The following is a 19,741-nucleotide window of genomic DNA, read 5'->3' as shown; positions in this document are numbered from 1 at the left end:
GGGATAGGGTGGAATTGGGGGCTTGAGTGGGTCGGTGCAGACTCGATGGGCCAAATGGCCTCCTTCTGCACTGTATGTTCTATGTTGTTCTAAACAAGGCCTGTCCAACCTTTCCTCATAAGACAACCCAACCACTCCAGGTGTTAGTCTGGTAAACATTCTCTGAACTGCTTATAAAAGTATTATATCCTCCCTTAAATAGATTAGTTCATAGAATTTACAGTGCAGAAGGAGGCCATTCGGCCCATTGAGTCTGCACCGGCTCTTGGAAAGAGCACCCTACCCAAGGTCAACACCTCCACCCTATCCCCATAACTCAGTAACCCCACCCAACACTAAGGACAATTTTGGACACTAAGGGCAATTTTGGACACTAAGGGCAATTTATCATGGCCAATCCACCTAACCTGCACATCTTTGGACCGTGGGAGGAAACCGGAGCACCCGGAGGAAACCCACGCACACACGGGGAGGATGTGCAGACTCCACACAGACAGTGACCCAAGGCAGAATTGAACCTGGGACCCTGGAGCTGTGAGGCAATTGTGCTATCCACAATGCTACCGTGCTGCCCGAACATGGAGATCAATACTGTACACAATACTCCAGATGTGGTCTCACCAATGCCCTGTACAACTGTTTACCTCCTAATTTTCCTAATTACTTGCTGTACCTGTATACTAGTCTTTTTCGATTCATGCACTAGAACATTCTGATCTCTCTGCACCTCAGGGATGCCAAACACAGGTCTCTGGAATAGAATACACCAAACGTGAGTTCTGTACACCAGTAACCTGTGCTTTGACATCACTAAAACCATCACAGACTGAGGTAGAATTTGTGCAATAGATACAGGGAAAGCTTCGTTTTTGCAAAATTATTTTAATAATTGGAAACTTTTATATTACAACAGATATTATTTATTTTATTTGTTTATTCTTTTTTTTAATGAATTTAGAGCACCCAATTCTGTTTTTCTAATTAAAAGGCAATTTAGCGTGGCCAATTCACCTACCCTGCATATTTGTGTGTTGTGGGACCCACACAGACACGGGGAGAATGTGCAAACTTCACACAGACAGTGACCCGGGTCTGGGGTAGAATCCGGGTCCTCGGCGCCATGAGGCAGCAGTGCCAACCACTGCGCCACCGAGATATTATTTATTTTTAATCTAGATGAAAAGGCTGTGTTACCAGTCATGTAACTAGCATCTATTTTGCTATCCTAACCACCTTGCCATTTAAGCGTCTTTCTGTGTTGTGGTAAGTTGGGCTCATCCATCTTGTGTACTGCCATTTTAAGGAATGTATAGAACAAATGATTCACCATTACTTTAAACATGCACCTACCCCATTTGTCTCCAATTAGCACTGGGCAGCCAGCATGGAGAGTGTCTGCATTGCCTTGTCCATTTTTGTGGAGGTTCCACCAAAACAGAGCTGCGTTCTAAAAAAAAAGGAACAATTTATAGTTAATGATCTATCAGATATAAATTTTGCAATATGAGGAACGTTGCTGAATCTTTGTATGGACAGAATACATAAGATGAGCAATCGTTCGATCTAGTTTGCATTCTCTTGGATTGTAAGTTGTCCCAAACATCATCTTCAATTGAAAAGATTTTACTTTTAATATCTGTAAATGTTATAAGTAAAATATCCTGCAAAAGTAGCCGGGAAAACTATTCTGGGGGCTTACAAATTGAAGAATATAGTTTGAAGCATCGTGATGGTCTTCAAAGACTTGACAAATGATGGGCACACATTCTTTTGTGGGGCAAGACCTTAATTTGGAGGTTTGTAATCACCAGAGAATCTCATTATTACAGGGACTTACTTGACATAACCAGTTTGTGCGGACGAGGAGATGGGGAAAGGTTGGGGGACAAGTCGCTGCATGGTAAGTTATAGCCATGGGAAGAGTCAAGGACTTGGTACCTTACAACAGAAACCAATGGGATACAATGCACAGGGGAATATGTCTGCCATTGCATTAGTTAAAACTTACAGTTGAAGCTCTGCTGTGACTCAAACTGGTAGGCAGTAATGATCCTCAGAGTAATCTTGACACCTCAAATACAGTTGATCATAAAGCACTGAGCATGGTTTAATTTGTAGGGTGTAGCAGTGTCATCGATTTGCCTAGCAACAGCAGTAACACAAATTTAACAAGACATAATTGCATGTGACCTGCCCAGCAACAGCATCTGCCTAGCGACAGCAGTAGACAGTATTCAAATGGCTGATTAAGCTGAATCTCTCCCAGTAATGAGATTAGAAGGCATTTAGATGGAATCAGACGTGAATAGCTTATTAGGAAAAGCGGCTTACCTAGACAATTGGGAAATCCATGAGATATATACATTCTAATGACTGGAATCAAAGAATTTGGTTGGGACAGGCAGCCAAATACACAAGACGGCAGAAACAAAGTGGAACAAAGGTATAATTGTCAGGATCCTTGGAAGCAAGTGAGGCAGGTTAATACCTTGCAGCTTCAGAAGCAGACACACCAGTTTCCATCCAGCAGCCTGGGTTTTACATCTAATCGCCTCTTCGAGCCATGGCAGTGCAGAAACCTTTTGTAAAGGCAATTTAAATATCTTCCCTGGACCAGGACAAAGTATTTACCAGACTTGATCATTCTCCCTGTATTGTGTGGTAACTACAAGCTGATTTTAACTGATAGATACATTTAATTTGGATATCTTTTGGGGGAAAAGGGGAAGTTCTAAGGAGTCCAGGGATCATATATTTTGGAACAAGGGGTATGTTCTACATAAACTGTGTGGGTGTTTAGTAATTCATATACTTAATTATCTTATTGTAGTCTAGTCCTTGTGTGTATTTGTCTTTTCTTTCATTTAATAAAGTCTTTAATAATTGTTACATGGCGATTGGGCTGCTTACTCTCACTGGGGTTTCACTTGTCCCCTCACACCAAAACAAAACTATACACCCTCGCGATCTGGTGTTCCAAGTTGGGATAACGTCAGGGTGGGTCATGATAAAAGCCTTTGATTTGAGATGAACCAGAAGTAAGAACATTGGGTGGGATTCTCTCAGACTGGGGCCGGGCCGGAGAATCCCTGCGACCAGCGCGAATCGTGTCACGCCGCCCCAACGCCAGCATGCGATTCTCCGCAGAGCGGAGGTTGGTGCGTTCCCGGTCGGGGGGCTGCTCTAAGCGGCCAGCCCGCCGATTCTCGGCCCAGGATGGGTCGAGCGGGCCGTCGTAAAAAAGCCGAGTCCCGCCAGTGCCGTCCACACATACTCTCAGCTGGCGGAAAGGGTCGGGGGCGGCCTGTGGGGGGGGGGGGGGGGGGGGTTGACCCCGGGGGAGGGGCCTCCAATGTGGCCTGGCCCGCAATTGGGACCCACCAATCGGCGGGCCGGCCTCTCTGGCTGGGGGCCTCCTTTCTTCCGTGTCGGCCCCTGTAGTACTGCGCCATATTGCGTCGGGGCCGACGCGTTGAAGGAAGCCATTGTGCATGCACGCGTTGGCCACTGCACATGCACACATCCCACGGCACCCAGTTGACACTGGGATCAGCAGCTGGAGCAGCGTGAACGCTCCAGTGCCATGCTGGCCCCCTGTAGGGGCCAGAATTGCTGACCGTGAGGCCGCATTGACGCCGTCGAGAAACGCGACGGCATTTCCGACAGCGTAAACACTTCGCCTCAGGATCACAGAATCCCACCCCATGTGACTCAAAAACCTTTAAGTTGCAAGTTAAGGGAGATCTCTGTTTGTTTTATTCCATACCATTTTGCAAATAAATTATTTTAGTTTCAAAGAAACCTCTAACTTCATACTTGTGTGTACGTAGGATTTTTCCAATTCTTGGGTAAGTTATGATAATATGGGCAAATGTAAATATTTTGCACATCTTGGCAGGAGAGTGAGATCTGGGTGACTGAGAAGTCTGCACTGGACCAGTATTTACTAAACTTTACACAACATGTAAATATTTCAGTGCATGAATATAGTCAATGTGAAGGAAAGGACATACCAGACAGATTTGGGGAAATTATTTAAATTCAATAATTCCAAGTGCACTTGGATTGTAGCCTGAATTGTTATCTTTGCTTCACAATATTATTTTAATTGAATCATTTCATAACAAGATCAAAACAGAAAGGGGATTCCAACAATTCTTGATGTATAGTTCTCACCAATGTTTTAAGGGTGTGATTCATCATTATGTTACATTTTATCGGGGGCTGGTTTAGTTCAGTTGGCTGGAGAGCTGGTTTGTGATGCGGAGCAAGGCCTTCAGCACAGGTTAAATTCCCGTAACTAATCCTCAGGTTAAATCACCACCAGTCAGCTCTCTCCGTCAAAGGGAAAAGAAGCTTATGGTCCTCTGGGACTATGGCAACTTTACTTAATTAGAGCATTTGATCACATTGTAATATTCAACAATGAATTTGGGATTAGATTGAAGAACTTGATAACTTGATAAAAAGCAGATAACAGCAGCTAGAAACGGGACTTTGCAGCATAACTCAAACTTGTTCAGGTTACAGTATTTTTTCATTGCACTCATTTACAGATTGGATAGTCAGAAGGCAGGATGATGACTTGTTAGAAATAGTCCCACAACACTTTCTTAAACTGACCTGATTGGCAACTCAAGAGGTGAACTCAGATATGATTGTCCTGGAGTATGTTCGTCAAATGTATGAGGCAACCATATAATGAGATCACTATGCCCTGAAACATAACTCCAGCTGTGACAAATTGGATACAGATGAGATGAACTCTTCAAAGTTAGCACGCAGCAGACTGAAATGGATCTGACCATGACTGGGGCACCCCATTGCCTAACAGCACTTCCCATGATCAGAATCCAGGCATCAGAAATCACAGACATTGTGGTCCATTAAACCTCAGCGTTTACTCCTGCTTTGCTCCGAGGGGTGTGATCTTCCCATGTTAAAACCATGTCCAATCCATGATGATCCAACTTCGGCATCTCATTGTGTCGGATCTCCTTAACATAACTCCAGTGTACTGCAGTATTCAGGTGCTAAAGCTAGTTGCTGTTCCTCATTCCCAATTCCTGTTACGTGTGGCTCAGTGGAACACAACACAGGTCTACCAATCAAATGTTGTGTTCTCTTCGCTTTTTCTGTTTTTCATTGTATAGTCTTGCTAGTCAATGAGCACTTAGTATTCGCCAAATTGTTTACATTTAATTTAGTTTTATTTTATGTTTAATTAAATTTAATTCAAACTACATTTAATTTACATTTTATTTCAGATTTCCAGCATCCACAGTATATTGCTTTGATTTACATTTAATAAGTTATATGATAGTACAGAACTTGAGCTTCGCAGAAAAAAGAGGCATGCTGTCAAAACTTATCTTGCACCTTTCATGGCAGAGGCAAGAATGCCAAATTTCAAAGGGAACAACAATTTATACTGTGTGAGAAAAGGGTTGGCCATTGGTTGACAAGTTGGCTCTGATTGGTTGAGACATTGCTATGGTGAATGCACAAGGGAGCTATTGTGCTAATGCATTTATTTCTTGAAATAAGATGCAGGGCGGAATTCTCTGAAAATGGGGCTATGTCTCCACGTCCGCGAGAAAGCGGGCGTGAATCACTCTGGACTTACTTCCAGAAAGTCCAGAGTGATTCCCCGTTTTGAAGGGGGCTTGCAGTACCCCGGAGTAGTCCTCGCAGCTCCAGCTGCTGATACGGGGCCCTGCACTTCCGGCCGTGGGTCCACACATGTGCACGGTTTACGCCTGCAGCGGCGGCCCCGTGCAACATGATGGACCCACAAGCAGGCCGCCCCCGACAATATAGCCCCCACTTGTAAGCCTGGCCGTCCTGGAGCCCCCCCCCAAACCCGGTGACGGATCCCCTGCCCCCCAGCTTGGGCGGCCGCGGACCGTGTCCACAGCCACCACTCCGAGCGCCCGCCAGGTGGAACCATGATTGAACCACGCCAGTGGGAACTTGGCCAGTTGCCGGCGGGGAATTGGCGCGGGGGCCTCTTTCAATGGCCCCCCGACCGGTGCCGCGCCGACCGCGCATGCAACAGGCAGCGATTCCCCCGTCTGCGGAGAATCACGGGAAAGCGTTGGACCCGATTGCGGGGTCTGACGCCCATTCTCCGCCCCCCCCCCCCCCCCCCCCCCCCCCCCGCACCGAGCACAATTTAGGCGCGGAGGCTCAGAGAATGCCGCCCACAATGTCTGGACATATCCCTTTTGCTGCAGAGGTCTCTGAAAAATGCCCAGCATACTTCCAAATTACCTTGGATGGGTAAAGCATGTCAAAATTTGAGCATCAAGTGAAGCTATTATGCAGTGGCAACAGGAGTGGCATTCGCCTCTGATAGAAGCTGCTGTCAACCACATGATTGAGTAATGTGATGTATGAACTTTAGTGCCAGTGTGATACCAGGTATGTAGACCTTATAGTCCATTGACTGTTGGGTCATTGAAGCAGCGCACCCCTTTGGCTGTTCCCAACAGACAGGATACTGACCTTCTTCAACCAACCTGTGCTTGTTAAACTCCAACATAATGTCTGGCGTTAGATATGGTTACATGACTGGGCAGCATTTGCTGAACAATCCTAATACATTACCAACCAATTTAAGATTATCAGTTGACCTTGCAAAATAGCTCACAAACACTTACTTGCAGCCATTTCTATTCATATACAGTGACCTGTCCTTAGCAGGCAAAAGGAATAAGTTGAGTCGCTGCACTTTTTTAAATAAACAAAAACATAAGGGCAATAGCAATTCACCATGGTAATGTCTCAACCAATCAGAGCTGACTTGCCAACAATCAGCACCCCTTTTATCTTGCAGTATAAAATCCATGATAAATTGCCCTTAGGTTACGTGGGGTTACTGGATTACCGGGGATAGGGTGGAGGTGTGGGCGTAGGTAGGGTGCTCTTTCCAAGGGCCGGTGCAGACTCGATGGGCCAAATGGCCTCCTTCTGCGCTGTAAATTCTATGACTATGTCTATGTCTAAATTTTTGCTCCCGTTGAAGTTTGGCATTCTAGCATCTGACCTGATGCGTTAAAGGCATTATGCTTCAACAGCATGCCCCTTTTACCAGCAATTCGCATTTAAGTTGTCCCATAACTTGTGGCTTGTAAATTTGTTCTTGCTTCGTTGTTAGACTTATATAATTCCACAATCGTGAAGTAACAAATTCAGTCTGCAGTTCATTTAAGAAACAACAAAAATGAAGAACGTTACAGGAGGATCTTTTGAAAGGAATTACCGCCAACTTAATTCTGGCAGACTGGGTTTTACTTGCTCAAGTAAAGTATTTTTTTCCCCCTAAGGGACTCTCTGCTCTGTTATAGATACTTTGATTTTTGTCAGTGCTATATGTTTCTTTGTTGCCAGGGCTTCGGGTGGGATGGTAAACGCTGCAGAAATAATCTGTGTTTTTCTTATAGTTCTCCAGGGGATATGGAATTCCTAACATAAATGTGCAGAGATAGAACATAGAACATAGAACAGTACAGCACAGAACAGGCCCTTCGGCCCTCGATGTTGTGCCGAGCAAATGATCACCCTACTCAAACCCACGTATCCACCCTATATCCGTAACCCAAACAACCCCCCCTTAACCTTACTTTTTAGGACACTACGGGCAATTTAGCATGGCCAATCCACCTAACCCGCACATCTTTGGACTGTGGGAGGAAACCGGAGCACCCGGAGGAAACCCACGCACACACGGGGAGGACGTGCAGACTCCGCACAGACAGTGACCCAGCCGGGAACCGAACCTGGGACCCTGGAGCTGTGAAGCATTTACGCTAACCACCATGCTACCGTGCTTTAGAAAAATCCCAAGAAGAGTAACTGGAGTAAGGACATTAGGCTAGCCTGCTTGGCTTGGCTTGAATGGTCCATTTCCTTCCTTGTGGAAAAAGGAAACGCGTGCAATGCAGAAATCAGTAATAATAACACAGAAACCTGCAGGCTGGCTCATTCCCCACATTCCTGTACCTCCAATTAGATTAGCCATATCTTTAAATTTAAAATAAATTCAATTCAACATAAGAAAGTGATGGATTTATTCCATCATTCGCATTGGAAGAAATGGAAATCTAAAATTAATATTTCACCAGATATTTATTCTATCCAAATAATTTAAGTTGCACCCCTATAATACTAGCAATAATTTGATTAAAAGACGGAATTTTCTGAGTAAAAATGTAAATATTTTAAATAGTAGCAAATGTTTTACATATGGCACAGAAACTGTGCTTGGAGAAGTCAATCACTGTGATCTTAATAAAACAATGATATCCTGGATTTATTATTTGGCATTGCTTATAGTTAGTGTTCAACCCTTAACCATTAAGTGAAATTTGAAAGTTGTGGACATCTTTTTATATGTTGATGGTAATAAAGAGAGATTAAAGCATAATTGGAAATTATCCAAGTACCATTTATAGGGTACAGTGAAGATTCATCAGAAACAAACACCAGGCCTTAAAGGATTCAATTTTGAGCATGGGTTGCATAAACAGGGATAGTTGAGCTACATATGCAACACAGAACTAGCAATCCATGAAGATCTTCAGAATTCATCGATTACGTGACTCAAATCTTGCACACCTTTCCGGATAACCAAGAATGTTTAGGTTTTAACAAAATGGTGCAACCTCTAAGTTAACACCAATATCAACAACAAAGATCCGGTGAGTGATTTGACTGTCAACTTCCCTTGAAAGCAATGGTCTACACTGAACAGGATCCGTACTCTCCATGTCACGACATCACTATGGGATTTTAAGGACTACCCAGCATGCAACAGTGGTCACCTGGATCAGACTGTTCACCCCATTGTGGATGAGTGTAGCCTACAAACATTTGCTGCAAGATTCAAGGCAATCCACCCAACACAGTGTGGTGACTTAGTTGCCTAACTTATACTTAAGACGTGTAAAACTGCAATGTGCCATGCACAAGAAGCAGGTGAATATGGATTTTAGTCCCTTGGGTTTGTAAGGCTGAGTGATGATCTAACCAAAGTATTTAAAATATGTAAGAGATTTGATAGGATATAAATGTGCAGCACGGTAGCGAAGTGGTTAGCACTATGGCTTCACAGTGCCAGCGTCCCAGGTTCAAATCCTGGCTTGGGTCACTGTCTGTGCGGAGTCTGCATGTTCTCCCCGTGTCTGCGTGGGCTTCCTCCGGGCGCTCCGGTTTCCTCCCACAAGTCCCGAGAGATGTGTTATTAGGTGAATTGAACATTCTGAATTCTCCCTCTATGTAGCCGAACAGACGCCGGAATGTGGCTTTTCACAGTAACTCCATCGCAGTGTTAATGTAAGCCTACAATAAAGATTATTATTATTGCTATATACATCAAAGTTATTCCTTCCAGTGAAGAAATCAAGATCAAGTAGACGCATTTTTAAAATTAGAGTTAGACCATTTAGGAGTGAAATTAGGCAGCATATTTCAGACAAAGATCAGTGGAAATTGACAAATGGTTCCGCCAAAAAACACTGGCGACTGGGTCAATTGAAATGTTGGTAAGTGATAGATTTTTGTTAGGGAAGAGTATCAAGGCATATGGAGCAAAGGCAGCTAAGGAGAATTGAGAAACAGATCAACCATATCTAATGGAATGGCAGATCAGGCTCAAGGGCTGAATGGTGTACTCTACACTCTGAAAGATGAGTGGCAGTTTAGAAACATTAAATAGATATGATTGCTTTGTTTTAATGTTGCGCTGTGCCTGTTTGATGGTTGAACATTAGTTCATTAGTTTCATTTCAATCATAAAGGTGTCTCCATCTCTGAAAATTTTATACAACCATCTTTTGATTATTGCTAGCACCATAGGTAAATAAAAGTGTTCAATGGCAAATTAATGTATCAACATACTTTCAAACTGAATTGATGGGAGTCCTCCTTGCCTATTCCAAAGTAAAATTACTGAACGCAATACATGTAATCCCAAAGTAGGATTTGGAAGTGACCTCCTGCATGGCTACCACTAATGAAGCCCTGTAACCATGCGGTGTATCAGGCAATGCAATTGGGCTACTCTGACTTCTTCTCCAAGCATGGACTCTTCATGTTTAACTAGTTTGATTACATTTTTTGATGAAGTAAGAGAGGGGTTTGGTGAGGGTAATAGCGTTGGTGTGGTATACATGGACTTCCCAGAAGTGTTTGATAAAGTGTCACATAAAAACCTTCCCAGCAAAGTTGGAAGTGTATGGGATAAAATGGAAAGTGGCAGTATTGAAACCAGTGTTGGCTGAGTGGCAGGAAATGGAGTGTAGTAGGGAATGGTTGTTTTTTTTAAAGAGGAAGATGTACAGTGGGGTTCCCCAGGGGTCAGTAGTAAAGCATTGCCTTTCTTGATTTAATATATATCTCACCTTGTTTTTTGTTTGTGATTTATTCTTTCATGGGGTGTGAGTGTCTGTAGATAGGCCAGCATTTGTTGCCTCTCCCCAAATGCCCTTGAGAAGATGGTGGTGAGCCGCCTTCTTGAACCGCTGCAGTCCATGAGCTGTAGGTATACCCACGGTGATGTTGATAAGGGAGTTTCAGAATTTTGACCCAGCTACAGTAAAATAGCGGTGACATAGTTCCAAGACAGGTTGGTGTATGGCTTGGAGGAGGAACTGCATATGGAGGTGCTGACGAAGGAGCCTCGGCGAGTTGCAGCAGTATATTGTTTAGATGGTACACACTGCTGCCACTGTGTGGCAATGGTAGAGGAAATGAATACTGAAGGTGATGGATGGCATGCCAATCAAGAGGGCTGCTTTGTCCTGGATGGTGTTGAGTCTCTTGAGTGTTGTTGGAGCTGCATTCATCCAGGCAAGTGAGGAGTATTCCACCACACTTGTAGAAAGTGGACAGCCTTTGGGGAATCAGAAAGTGAGTTACTTGCTGAATATTAATGATTTAGTGGGCAGCACGGTAGCATAGTGGTTGGCACAGTTGCTTCACAGGTTCAGGGTCCCAGGTTTGATTCCCCGCTGGGTCACTGTCTGTGCGGAGATGGCATGTTCTCCCGGAGTCTGCGTGGGTTACCTCCGGGTGCTCCGGTTTCCTCCCACAGTCCAAAGATGTGCAGGTTAGGTGGATTGGCCATGATAAATTGCTCTTAGGTGTCCAAAAAAAGGTTGGGTGGGGTTACTGGTTTATGGGGATAGGGTGAAGGTGTGGGCTTGGGTAGGGTGCTCTGTCCAAGGGCGGGTACAGACCCGGTGGGCCGAATGGCCTCCTGCACTGTAAATTCAATGATTCTATGATTTAGGCTTGGGAATACAGGGCACAGTTTTAAATTTTTCAGATGACACAAAACTTGAAAATACCATGAGCTGTAAGGAGACTTAAAGAGGACATCGACTGGATAATAGCATGGGTGGCAGGTGGAATGTAACACAAAGAAGTGTCAACTGATATGTTTTGGCAGGAAGGACAGGGAGAGACAATATAAACTAGATGGAACAATTCTAAAAGTTGTGCAGGAACAGAGAGAGATGTGGACATATACGTGTATAATTGTTGAAGGTGGCAGGCCAGGTTTAGAAATAGGTGCATAGGGTACAAAATCGAGGAAGTTATGATAAATCTGTACAAAACGCTAGTTCGTCCTCAGCCAGAGTATTGTGTCCAGTTCTGGGCACCACCCTTCAGGAAGGTTGGAAAGTCATTGAAGAAGGTGCAGCAAAGATTCATGAGAACGGTTTGAGACATGTGGAATGTGAGTTACATGGATAGATTGGGGTCTGTTATCCTTAGGGAAGAGAAGATTAGGTGGAGATTTGATAGCGATATTCAAAATCACTAAAGGTCTGTGGAGCAGCTCTCCCGTTAGCAGATGAGCCATTCTTTATGAATAAGAATAATCCACGTCAGCGGGACTGGCCAGAAACGGGTGGCCGCTCGGCCCATCGGGGCCCGGAGAATTGCCGGGAGGGGGGCTGCTGCACTTTTCCTCACTGGGTTGTACATCACTCCTCACTTTATACCAGAAAAACAGGTACACCACTATGAACCGGTGTTCCACGTTACCCTTCTGGGCTTTGGCGTTCCCTCGCCTTGAACATCAGTGCGGTTCATAACCCAACACAAATTGAGAGAATGCTCTAAAGCGTGGGAATTCAACCTTTTTTCTCACTCGGTGTGTCTTCTCCCTTTCCCTTCTGAAGCTGTCCATTTCTAGTGGAGCACTGTCCCAAGAATATTGGGAACTTGGGCTGTGTGATCATGAGTCATTTAGGAATCACGTCAGTGAACACTGGCAGATTATCTGACTATGGAGGGCATCACATGCAAGCCCACTCCTGTCTTCACCACACAGGGACTTACAGAGACTACGGGATAATGATCATGGAATGCCGTCTGATTTTCCAGTCTCCAACCCAGGAGGCCCAAGGTAAACTGCCACAAAGACCTGGCTGAGATAATTCGATCAGTATGTCTCCGCTACATTCCAGATAAATATGCATTGAAACATATCTTTATTAATAGAATGAATACCAACAACAAAAGCGGATGTATTCTGCTTACCTTGACAACTGGAACACTAAAGTTCGCATAAACGAAAGCAGTTGACCCTCCAGCTTCCACTGTACTCAACTAAAACACAACACAAGGTTACTCTTATAATAACTTCTTCACCATAAATGTTTCATGGTTATATAGGTATAAGAGACGGGATTCCCCCAAATCGGCGCGATAGCCCGACACCGGCATAAAAAACAGCGCGAACCATTCCGGTGTCAGGCCGACTGGAAGTAGCGGAATTCTCCGCACTTCTGGGGGCTAGGCCGGCACTGGAAGGGTTGGCGCTGCGCCGCACCAGCGAGTTAGCGCATGCGCAGAACCGCTGGCATGGTTCCGCGCATGCGCAGATCGCCCGGCACATGTGCAGGGGGGGGTGTCTCCTCCGCGCCGGCCATGGCGTAGCCCTACAGGGGCCGGCGCGGAAGGAAGAGGTGCCCCCACGGCACTGGCCCACGATCGGGGTGCACCGGGAGAGGTCACAGCAGCAATGGTTTGGGACGCACTGAAGGCAGTGATTAGAGGGGAGCTGATTTTGATTCAGGACCATAGGGAGAAGGAAGAGAGGGCAGAGACGGATAGGCTGGTCAGGGAAAGACTTCAGGTAGACAGGAGGTACGTGGAGGCCCTGGAGGTAGGATTACTGGAGGAACGACGGAGGCTACAGGTGGAATTTGGCTTGTTATCTACGGGGATGGCGATGGAGCAGTTGAGGAAGGCGAGGGGGATGATATATGAGTATTGAGAGAAGGCTAGTAGAATGATGGCGCACCAGCTCAGGGAAAGGGAGGCAGCTAGGGAGATAGGGAGAGTGAAGGACAGAGGATGGAACACAATCTTGGACCCAGCAGGGGTCAACGGGGTGTTTAAGGAGTTTTACAGCAGGCTATACAAGTCGGAACCCCCACTGGAGTGGAAGGAATGAGGATATTTCTGGGAGGGATGGAGTTCCCGAAGGTGGATGAAGGGTTGGTAGAAAGGCTGGGAGCCCCGATAGGGATTGAAGAAATAGCAGATGAACGGGAGGCCATGCAGTCGGGCAAGGCCCCGGGACCAGATGGTTACCCAGTGGAGTTTTATAAAAAGTTCTCTGAGATGCTGGGCCCACTGTTGGTGAGGACGTTTAATGAGGCAAGGGAGCGCGGTGTTCTACCCAGACAATGTCACAGGCCTCGATCTCACTGATACTGAAGCAGGAGAAGGACCCTGCGCTATGCAGGTCTTACAGGCCGATATCCCTGTATGATGTTGATGCCAAAGTGTTTGCTAAAATCTTGTCCTCAAGGATAGAAGACTGTGTCCCGGGGGTGATAGGGGAAGACCAGACGGGGTTCGTTAAGGGTAGGCAGCTAACGGCCAATGTTAGAAGGCTCTTGAACGTGATCATGATGCCCCCAGAGAGAAAGGAGGTGGAGGTAGTGGTTGCAATGGACGCAGAAAAGGCCTTTGACCGGGTGGAATGGAAGTATCTGTGGGAGGTGTTGGGGCAGTTCGGGTTTGGTCGGGGTTTCATCGACTGGGTCAGGCTGCTGTACCAGGCACCACAGGCAAATGTTTGAACGAACCGGCTGACGTCGGGCTATTTTAGATTGCACCGGGGAGTAGGCAGCGATGCTCCCTCTCTCTGGCCATTGAGCCACTGGCTATGGCATTAAGAGCTTCCAGGGGCTGGAAGGGGCTAGTCCGGGGTAGGGTGGAACACAGGGTCTCGCTATACGCCGACGACCTGCTCCTGTATGTTTCCGACCCGTTAGAGGGGATGGGAGAGATCATTAGGATTTTTGGGGAATTTGGCCGTTTTTCGAGGTACAAATTGAACATGGGGAAAAGCGAGATGTTTGAGATCCAGGCAAAGGGGCAGGAGAGGACACTAGGATAGCTGCCGCTCAGAGTGGTGGGAAATGAATGAAAATCGCTTATTGTCACAAGTAGGCTTCAAATGAAGTTACTGTGAAAAGCCCCTAGTCGCCACATTCCGGCGCCTGTCCGGGGAGGCTGGTACAGGAATTGAACCGTGCTGATGGCCTGCTTGGTCTGCTTTAAAAGCCAGCGATTTAGCCCAGTGTGCTAAACCAGCCCCAAGGTAGTATCCGTTATTTAGGGATCTAGGTGGCACGAGACTGGGGGCTGTTACATAAACTAAACTTGACCCGGTTAGTGGAACAAATGAAAGAGGACTTCCGAAGGTGGGATATGCTCCTGTTATCACTGGCGGGGAGAGTACAGACAGTGAAAATGACGGTCCTCCCGATTGTTTTTCTCTGCCTCCCCATCTTTATCCCAAAGGCCTTTTTCAAGCGGGTAAATAAGATGCCCTCCGATTTTGTTTGGGCGGGTAAAACCCTGCGAGTGAAGAAGGTGATGCTGGAACCTGGCCAGAGAGAGGTGGGCTGGCGCTGCCGAACTTTAGCAACTATTACTGGGTGGCAAAAATAGCCATGATTAGGAAGTGGGTAGTGGGGGAAGGGTCGGTGTGGGAGCAAAGTAGAGGCAGCATCTTGTAAGCAGACGAGTTTAGGGGCATTGATCACGGCACCTCTGCCATTCTCAACGGCCCGGTACTCCACAAGCCCGGTGGTAGTGGCTGTCCTGAGAGTCTGGGCTCGGTGGAGGAAACATGCGAGAGCGGAGGCAGCATCGGTTTGGGCTCCAATTAGTAGCAATCGTCAGTTTTACCCAGGGAGACTAGATGGAGGGTTTCGGGGCTGGCAGAGAGCAGGGATCGGGAGGATGGGAGATTTGTTTATAGATGGGAGCTTCCCCAGTTTGAGGGAGTTAGAGGAGAAGTTTGAATTGACGAGAGGGAATGGGTTTCGATATCTGCAGATCTGGGAATTCTTGCGAAGGCAGGTTCCAACCTTCCCGCTCCTACCGTCACGGGGAATACAAGATAGGGTAATTTCTAAAGCATGGTGGGAGGGGGGAATGTCTCAGATATCTATAAAGAACTCATGAAGGCAGAGGAAACGCATACAGAGGAGCTAAAGCACAAATAGGAGGATGAGTTAGGGGGAGAGATAGAGGCAGGTCTCTGGGCAGATGCATTAAGCAGGGTCAACACATCATCCACGTCTTGCGCCAGGCCAGTTGTTCACGGGGCACACGTGAAGGTGGCCCGGATGAGCAAGTTTTGTGGGATAGAAGACAGGTGTGCAAGGTGCGCGGGAGGGCCAGCAAACCATGCCCACAAGTTTTGGGCATGTTCAAAGCTTAGGGGATTCTGGCAGGGGTTTGCAGATGTCATATCTACGGTGTTAAAAACAAGGGTGGCACCGAGTCCAGAGGTGGCGTTTTTCGAAGTGTCGGAGGACCTGGGAGTCCAAGGGGCGAGAGAGGCCGATGTCTTTTTTTTTTTAAAATAATTTTATTGAATTTTTCAAAATACAAACATTTTAACCCCCCCTACATTTACATTTAAATTATAACAAAACAAAGTCAAACCCCCCTACTTAACAAGAAAAAGAAAAAGGATCCCCCCCCCCCCCTACCCGCGCGTCCCCCCCCCCCCCCCCCCCCCCCACCGGCGAACCGACAGTCAGACCAACTTATCATTTCTAGCAGCGTCCTCGGGCAGGCCTTGCCCGTGCCACCGCCGCTACCGTACTTCCTTCGTCGTTGTCCCCCCTCCCCCCCCCCCTCCCCCCCCTCCCGCCCTCCCCTCCCCTCCCGGGTTGCTGCTGTCATGGCCTCAGTTTCTATCTCTGATCCAAGAGGTCTAGGAAGGGTTGCCATCGCCTGGAAAACCCCTGCACCGACCCTCTCAGGGCGAATTTGATCCTTTCCAATTGGATGAAGTTTGCCATGTCGTTTAACCAGGTGTTAACACTCGGAGGCCTTTCGTCCCTCCACTGAATCAGGATCCTCCTCCGAGCCACCAAGGACGCAAAGGCTAATATTCCAGCCTCCCTCGCCTCCTGTACCCCCGGTTCCACCCCAACCCCGAAGATCGCAAGTCCCCATCCTGGCTTGACCCTGGACCCCACCACTCTCGACACCGTCCCTGCCACCCCCTTCCAGAACTCCTCCAGTGCCGGACATGCCCAAAACATATGTGCATGATTCGCAGGGCTTCCCGAACATCTAATACACCTGTCTTCACCCCCGAAAAACCGACTCATCCTTGTCCCCGTCATGTGGGCTCTATGCAGTACCTTAAATTGAATGAGACTTAGTCTCGCACATGACGACGACGAGTTAACCCTCTCCAGGGCGTCTGCCCATGTCCCGTCCTCTATCTGTTCCCCCAGCTCTAACTCCCACTTATCTTTCAGCTCCTCTACTGGTACCTCCTCCACCTCCTGCATAATCTTATAGATGTCCGAGATCTTCCCCTCCCCGACCCAGACCCCTGATAGCACCCTATCACTCACCCCCCTGTCGGGGAGCGCGGGGAACCCCGCTACCTGTCGTCTGGCAAATGCCTTCACTTGGAGGTACCTGAACGTGTTCCCCGGGGGGAGCCCAAATTTCTCCTCCAGCTCTCCCAGGCTCGCAAACCTCCCCTCTATAAACAAGTCCCTCAGTTGTCTAATACCCGCCCTCTGCCAGCTCTGGAATCCCCCTCCTGTGTTTCCCGGCGCAAATCTGTGGTTCCCTCTTAGTGGTGCCCCTATCAGACCTCCCACTTCCCCCCTGTGTCGCCTCCACTGCCCCCAGATCTTGAGGGTGGCCGCCACCACCGGGCTCGTGGTATACCTCGTGGGAGGGAGCGGCCATGGTGCCGTTACCAGTGCCCCTAAGCTTATGTTGCCGCAGGACGCCCTCTCCATGCGCTTCCAGGCTGCCCCCTCCCCTTCCATCATCCACTTTCGTACCATCGATGTATTTGCCGCCCAGTAATATCCTGAAAGGTTGGGTAACGCCAGCCCTCCACTATCCCTACTCCGCTCCAAAAAGACCCTTCTAACTCTCGGGGTGCCATGTGCCCACACATACCCCATGATACTACTCGTTACCTTCTTGAAAAAGGCCCTGGGGAGGAAGATGGGCAGACACTGGAACAAAAACAAGAACCTCGGGAGGACCGTCATTTTAACTGACTGCACCCTCCCTGCTAGCGACAGCGGCACCATGTCCCACCTCTTAAACTCCTCCTCCATCTGCTCCACCAGTCTGGAAAAGTTCAACTTGTGTAGGGTCCCCCAGTTCTTTGCCACCTGCACCCCCAAATACCTAAAACTTTTAACTGCTCTTTTGAAGGGGAGCCTCCCAATTCCCTCCCCTTGGTCTCCCGGGTGTATTACAAAGACCTCACTTTTCCCCAGATTTAATTTATATCCCGAAAAGTCCCCGAACTCCGCTAGTATCCCCATTACCTCCGGCATTCCCCCCTCCGGGTCTGCCACATACAACAACAAATCATCCGCATAGAGCGAGACCCGATGTTCCTCCCCTCCCCTTGTCAGTCCTCTCCACCCCCCTGAACCCCTCAGTGCCATCGCCAACGGCTCAATCGCTAATGCAAAGAGTAAGGGAGATAGGGGACATCCCTGCCTAGTACCTCGATGGAGCCCAAAATATTCTGACCTCCTCCCGTTTGTTACCACACTTGCCATCGGAGCTGAGTAGAGCAGTTTTACCCACTTGATAAATCCCTCCCCAAACCCAAACCTTTCCAACGTCTCCCACAAGTATTCCCACTCCACCCTGTCAAATGCCTTCTCCGCGTCCAGCGCTACCACTATCTCCGCCTCCCCTTCCACTGCTGGCATCATAATCACATTTAACAATCTCTGGACATTTGTGTTAAGTTGGCGTCCCTTCACGAACCCCGTCTGGTCTTCATGGACGACCCCTGGCACACAGTCCTCTATCCTGGTTGCCAGGACCTTTGCTAACAGCTTGGCATCTACATTTAAGAGGGAGATAGGCCTGTAGGACCCGCACTGGACCGGGTCCTTGTCCCGCTTCAAAATCAAGGAGATCAGGGCCTGCGACATTGTTGGAGGCAGAACCCCCCCCTCGCGCGCCTCATTGAAGGCTCGCACCAGCACTGGACCCACCAAGTCCACAAATTTCCTGTAAAACTCCACCGGGAACCCATCCGGCCCCGGCGCCTTCCCCGCCTGCATCTGGCCTATCCCTTTAATTAGCTCCTGCAGCTCTATCGGCGCCCCCAACCCTTCCACCAGCTCCTCCTGTACCTTTGGGAACCCCAATTTGTCGAAAAGTTCTTCATTCCCCCTCTCCTCTTCGGCGGTTCAGACCTATACAATTCCCTATAGAAGTCCCTAAAGACCCTATTCACCTCTTGCCCCTTCTGCACTACATCCCCACCCCTCTCTCTCACTCCCCCAATCTCTCTGGCTGCATCTCGCTTACGAAGCTGGTGTGCCAGCATCCTGCGCGCCTTTTCCCCGTACTCATACGCCGCACCCTGCGCCCTTCTCCACTGCATTTCCGCCTTCCTAGTGGTCAGTAGGTCGAACCTGGCCTGCAAGCTACGCCGCTCCCTTAATAGCCCCTCCTCTGGCGCCGCCGCATATTTCCTATCTACTTCTAGGAGCTCCCCCACCAGCCTCTCCCTTTCCTGCCTCTCCTTCCGAGAGGCCGATGTCTTGGCCTTTGCCTCCTTGGTAGCCCAGAGACGGATACGGTTAGCCTGGAGGGACTCGAAACCCCCAAAATCAGAGACCTGGGTCAATGACATGGCTGGCTTCCTCAGTCTTCAGAAAATCAAGTTCGCCCTAAGAGAGTCAATGTTAGGGTTCATCCGGAGGTGGCAACCATTTGTCGGAAGGGCGTTCCTCGCCGTGGCCCCGAAATGAAGCAGAGTCCCTCCCGTTTGGTAGCGGTGTCATTCTCGGCTTTGCCAGCGCCCGAAAAACCCAGCTAAACACGTTCAACACGGGACTCTGTTTCATTTCTATTAAATTGGGTCCTCCATCTGCATGGTCACTGAGGGATTCAGGAGCATCCGGAAAAGTCAAGCCCCTCATCAACTTAAATGTTGGGCACTGCAGGCTGTATTACCCTCTGCTTCTCCTCCCCCCTCCCCCTGCCTCAGCCCCCCTCATTTTATTTACTTTGAAGAAACGTCGCAGGGTTCAACGTATTGAACCCAATCCTCTGAATTAGGGTTGAATAGGTCAAGCTTTCCGAATAGAGGCATTAGATGTGCTTCCAATGACTCGTACACGAGGTCTGCTCGGCCATTCCCCTTGGCAAATGGAAAGTGCTCCGTTGATCCTCGTCA

The 19,741-nt window shown here is 48.0% G+C and overlaps 1 protein-coding gene across 1 annotated transcript in view; it reads right to left on the bottom strand.

Moving 5' to 3' along the window:
* Window positions 1–19,741, bottom strand: part of p4ha3 (prolyl 4-hydroxylase, alpha polypeptide III) — a 107,373-nt gene that overhangs the window by 9,879 nt on the left and 77,753 nt on the right. Inside the window, exons 11-12 of the mRNA XM_038818840.1 lie at window positions 12,553–12,621; window positions 1,351–1,447 (exon numbers count right to left, since the gene is read on the bottom strand). Coding sequence (XP_038674768.1) covers window positions 1,351–1,447; window positions 12,553–12,621 — 166 coding nt within the window. The remainder of the gene's footprint in view (window positions 1–1,350; window positions 1,448–12,552; window positions 12,622–19,741) is intronic.

This window comes from Scyliorhinus canicula, chromosome 14 (genome assembly GCF_902713615.1).
Source record: "Scyliorhinus canicula chromosome 14, sScyCan1.1, whole genome shotgun sequence".
Lineage (NCBI taxonomy): Eukaryota > Metazoa > Chordata > Chondrichthyes > Carcharhiniformes > Scyliorhinidae > Scyliorhinus > Scyliorhinus canicula.
This window is presented reverse-complemented; position numbering and strand designations above follow the sequence as displayed.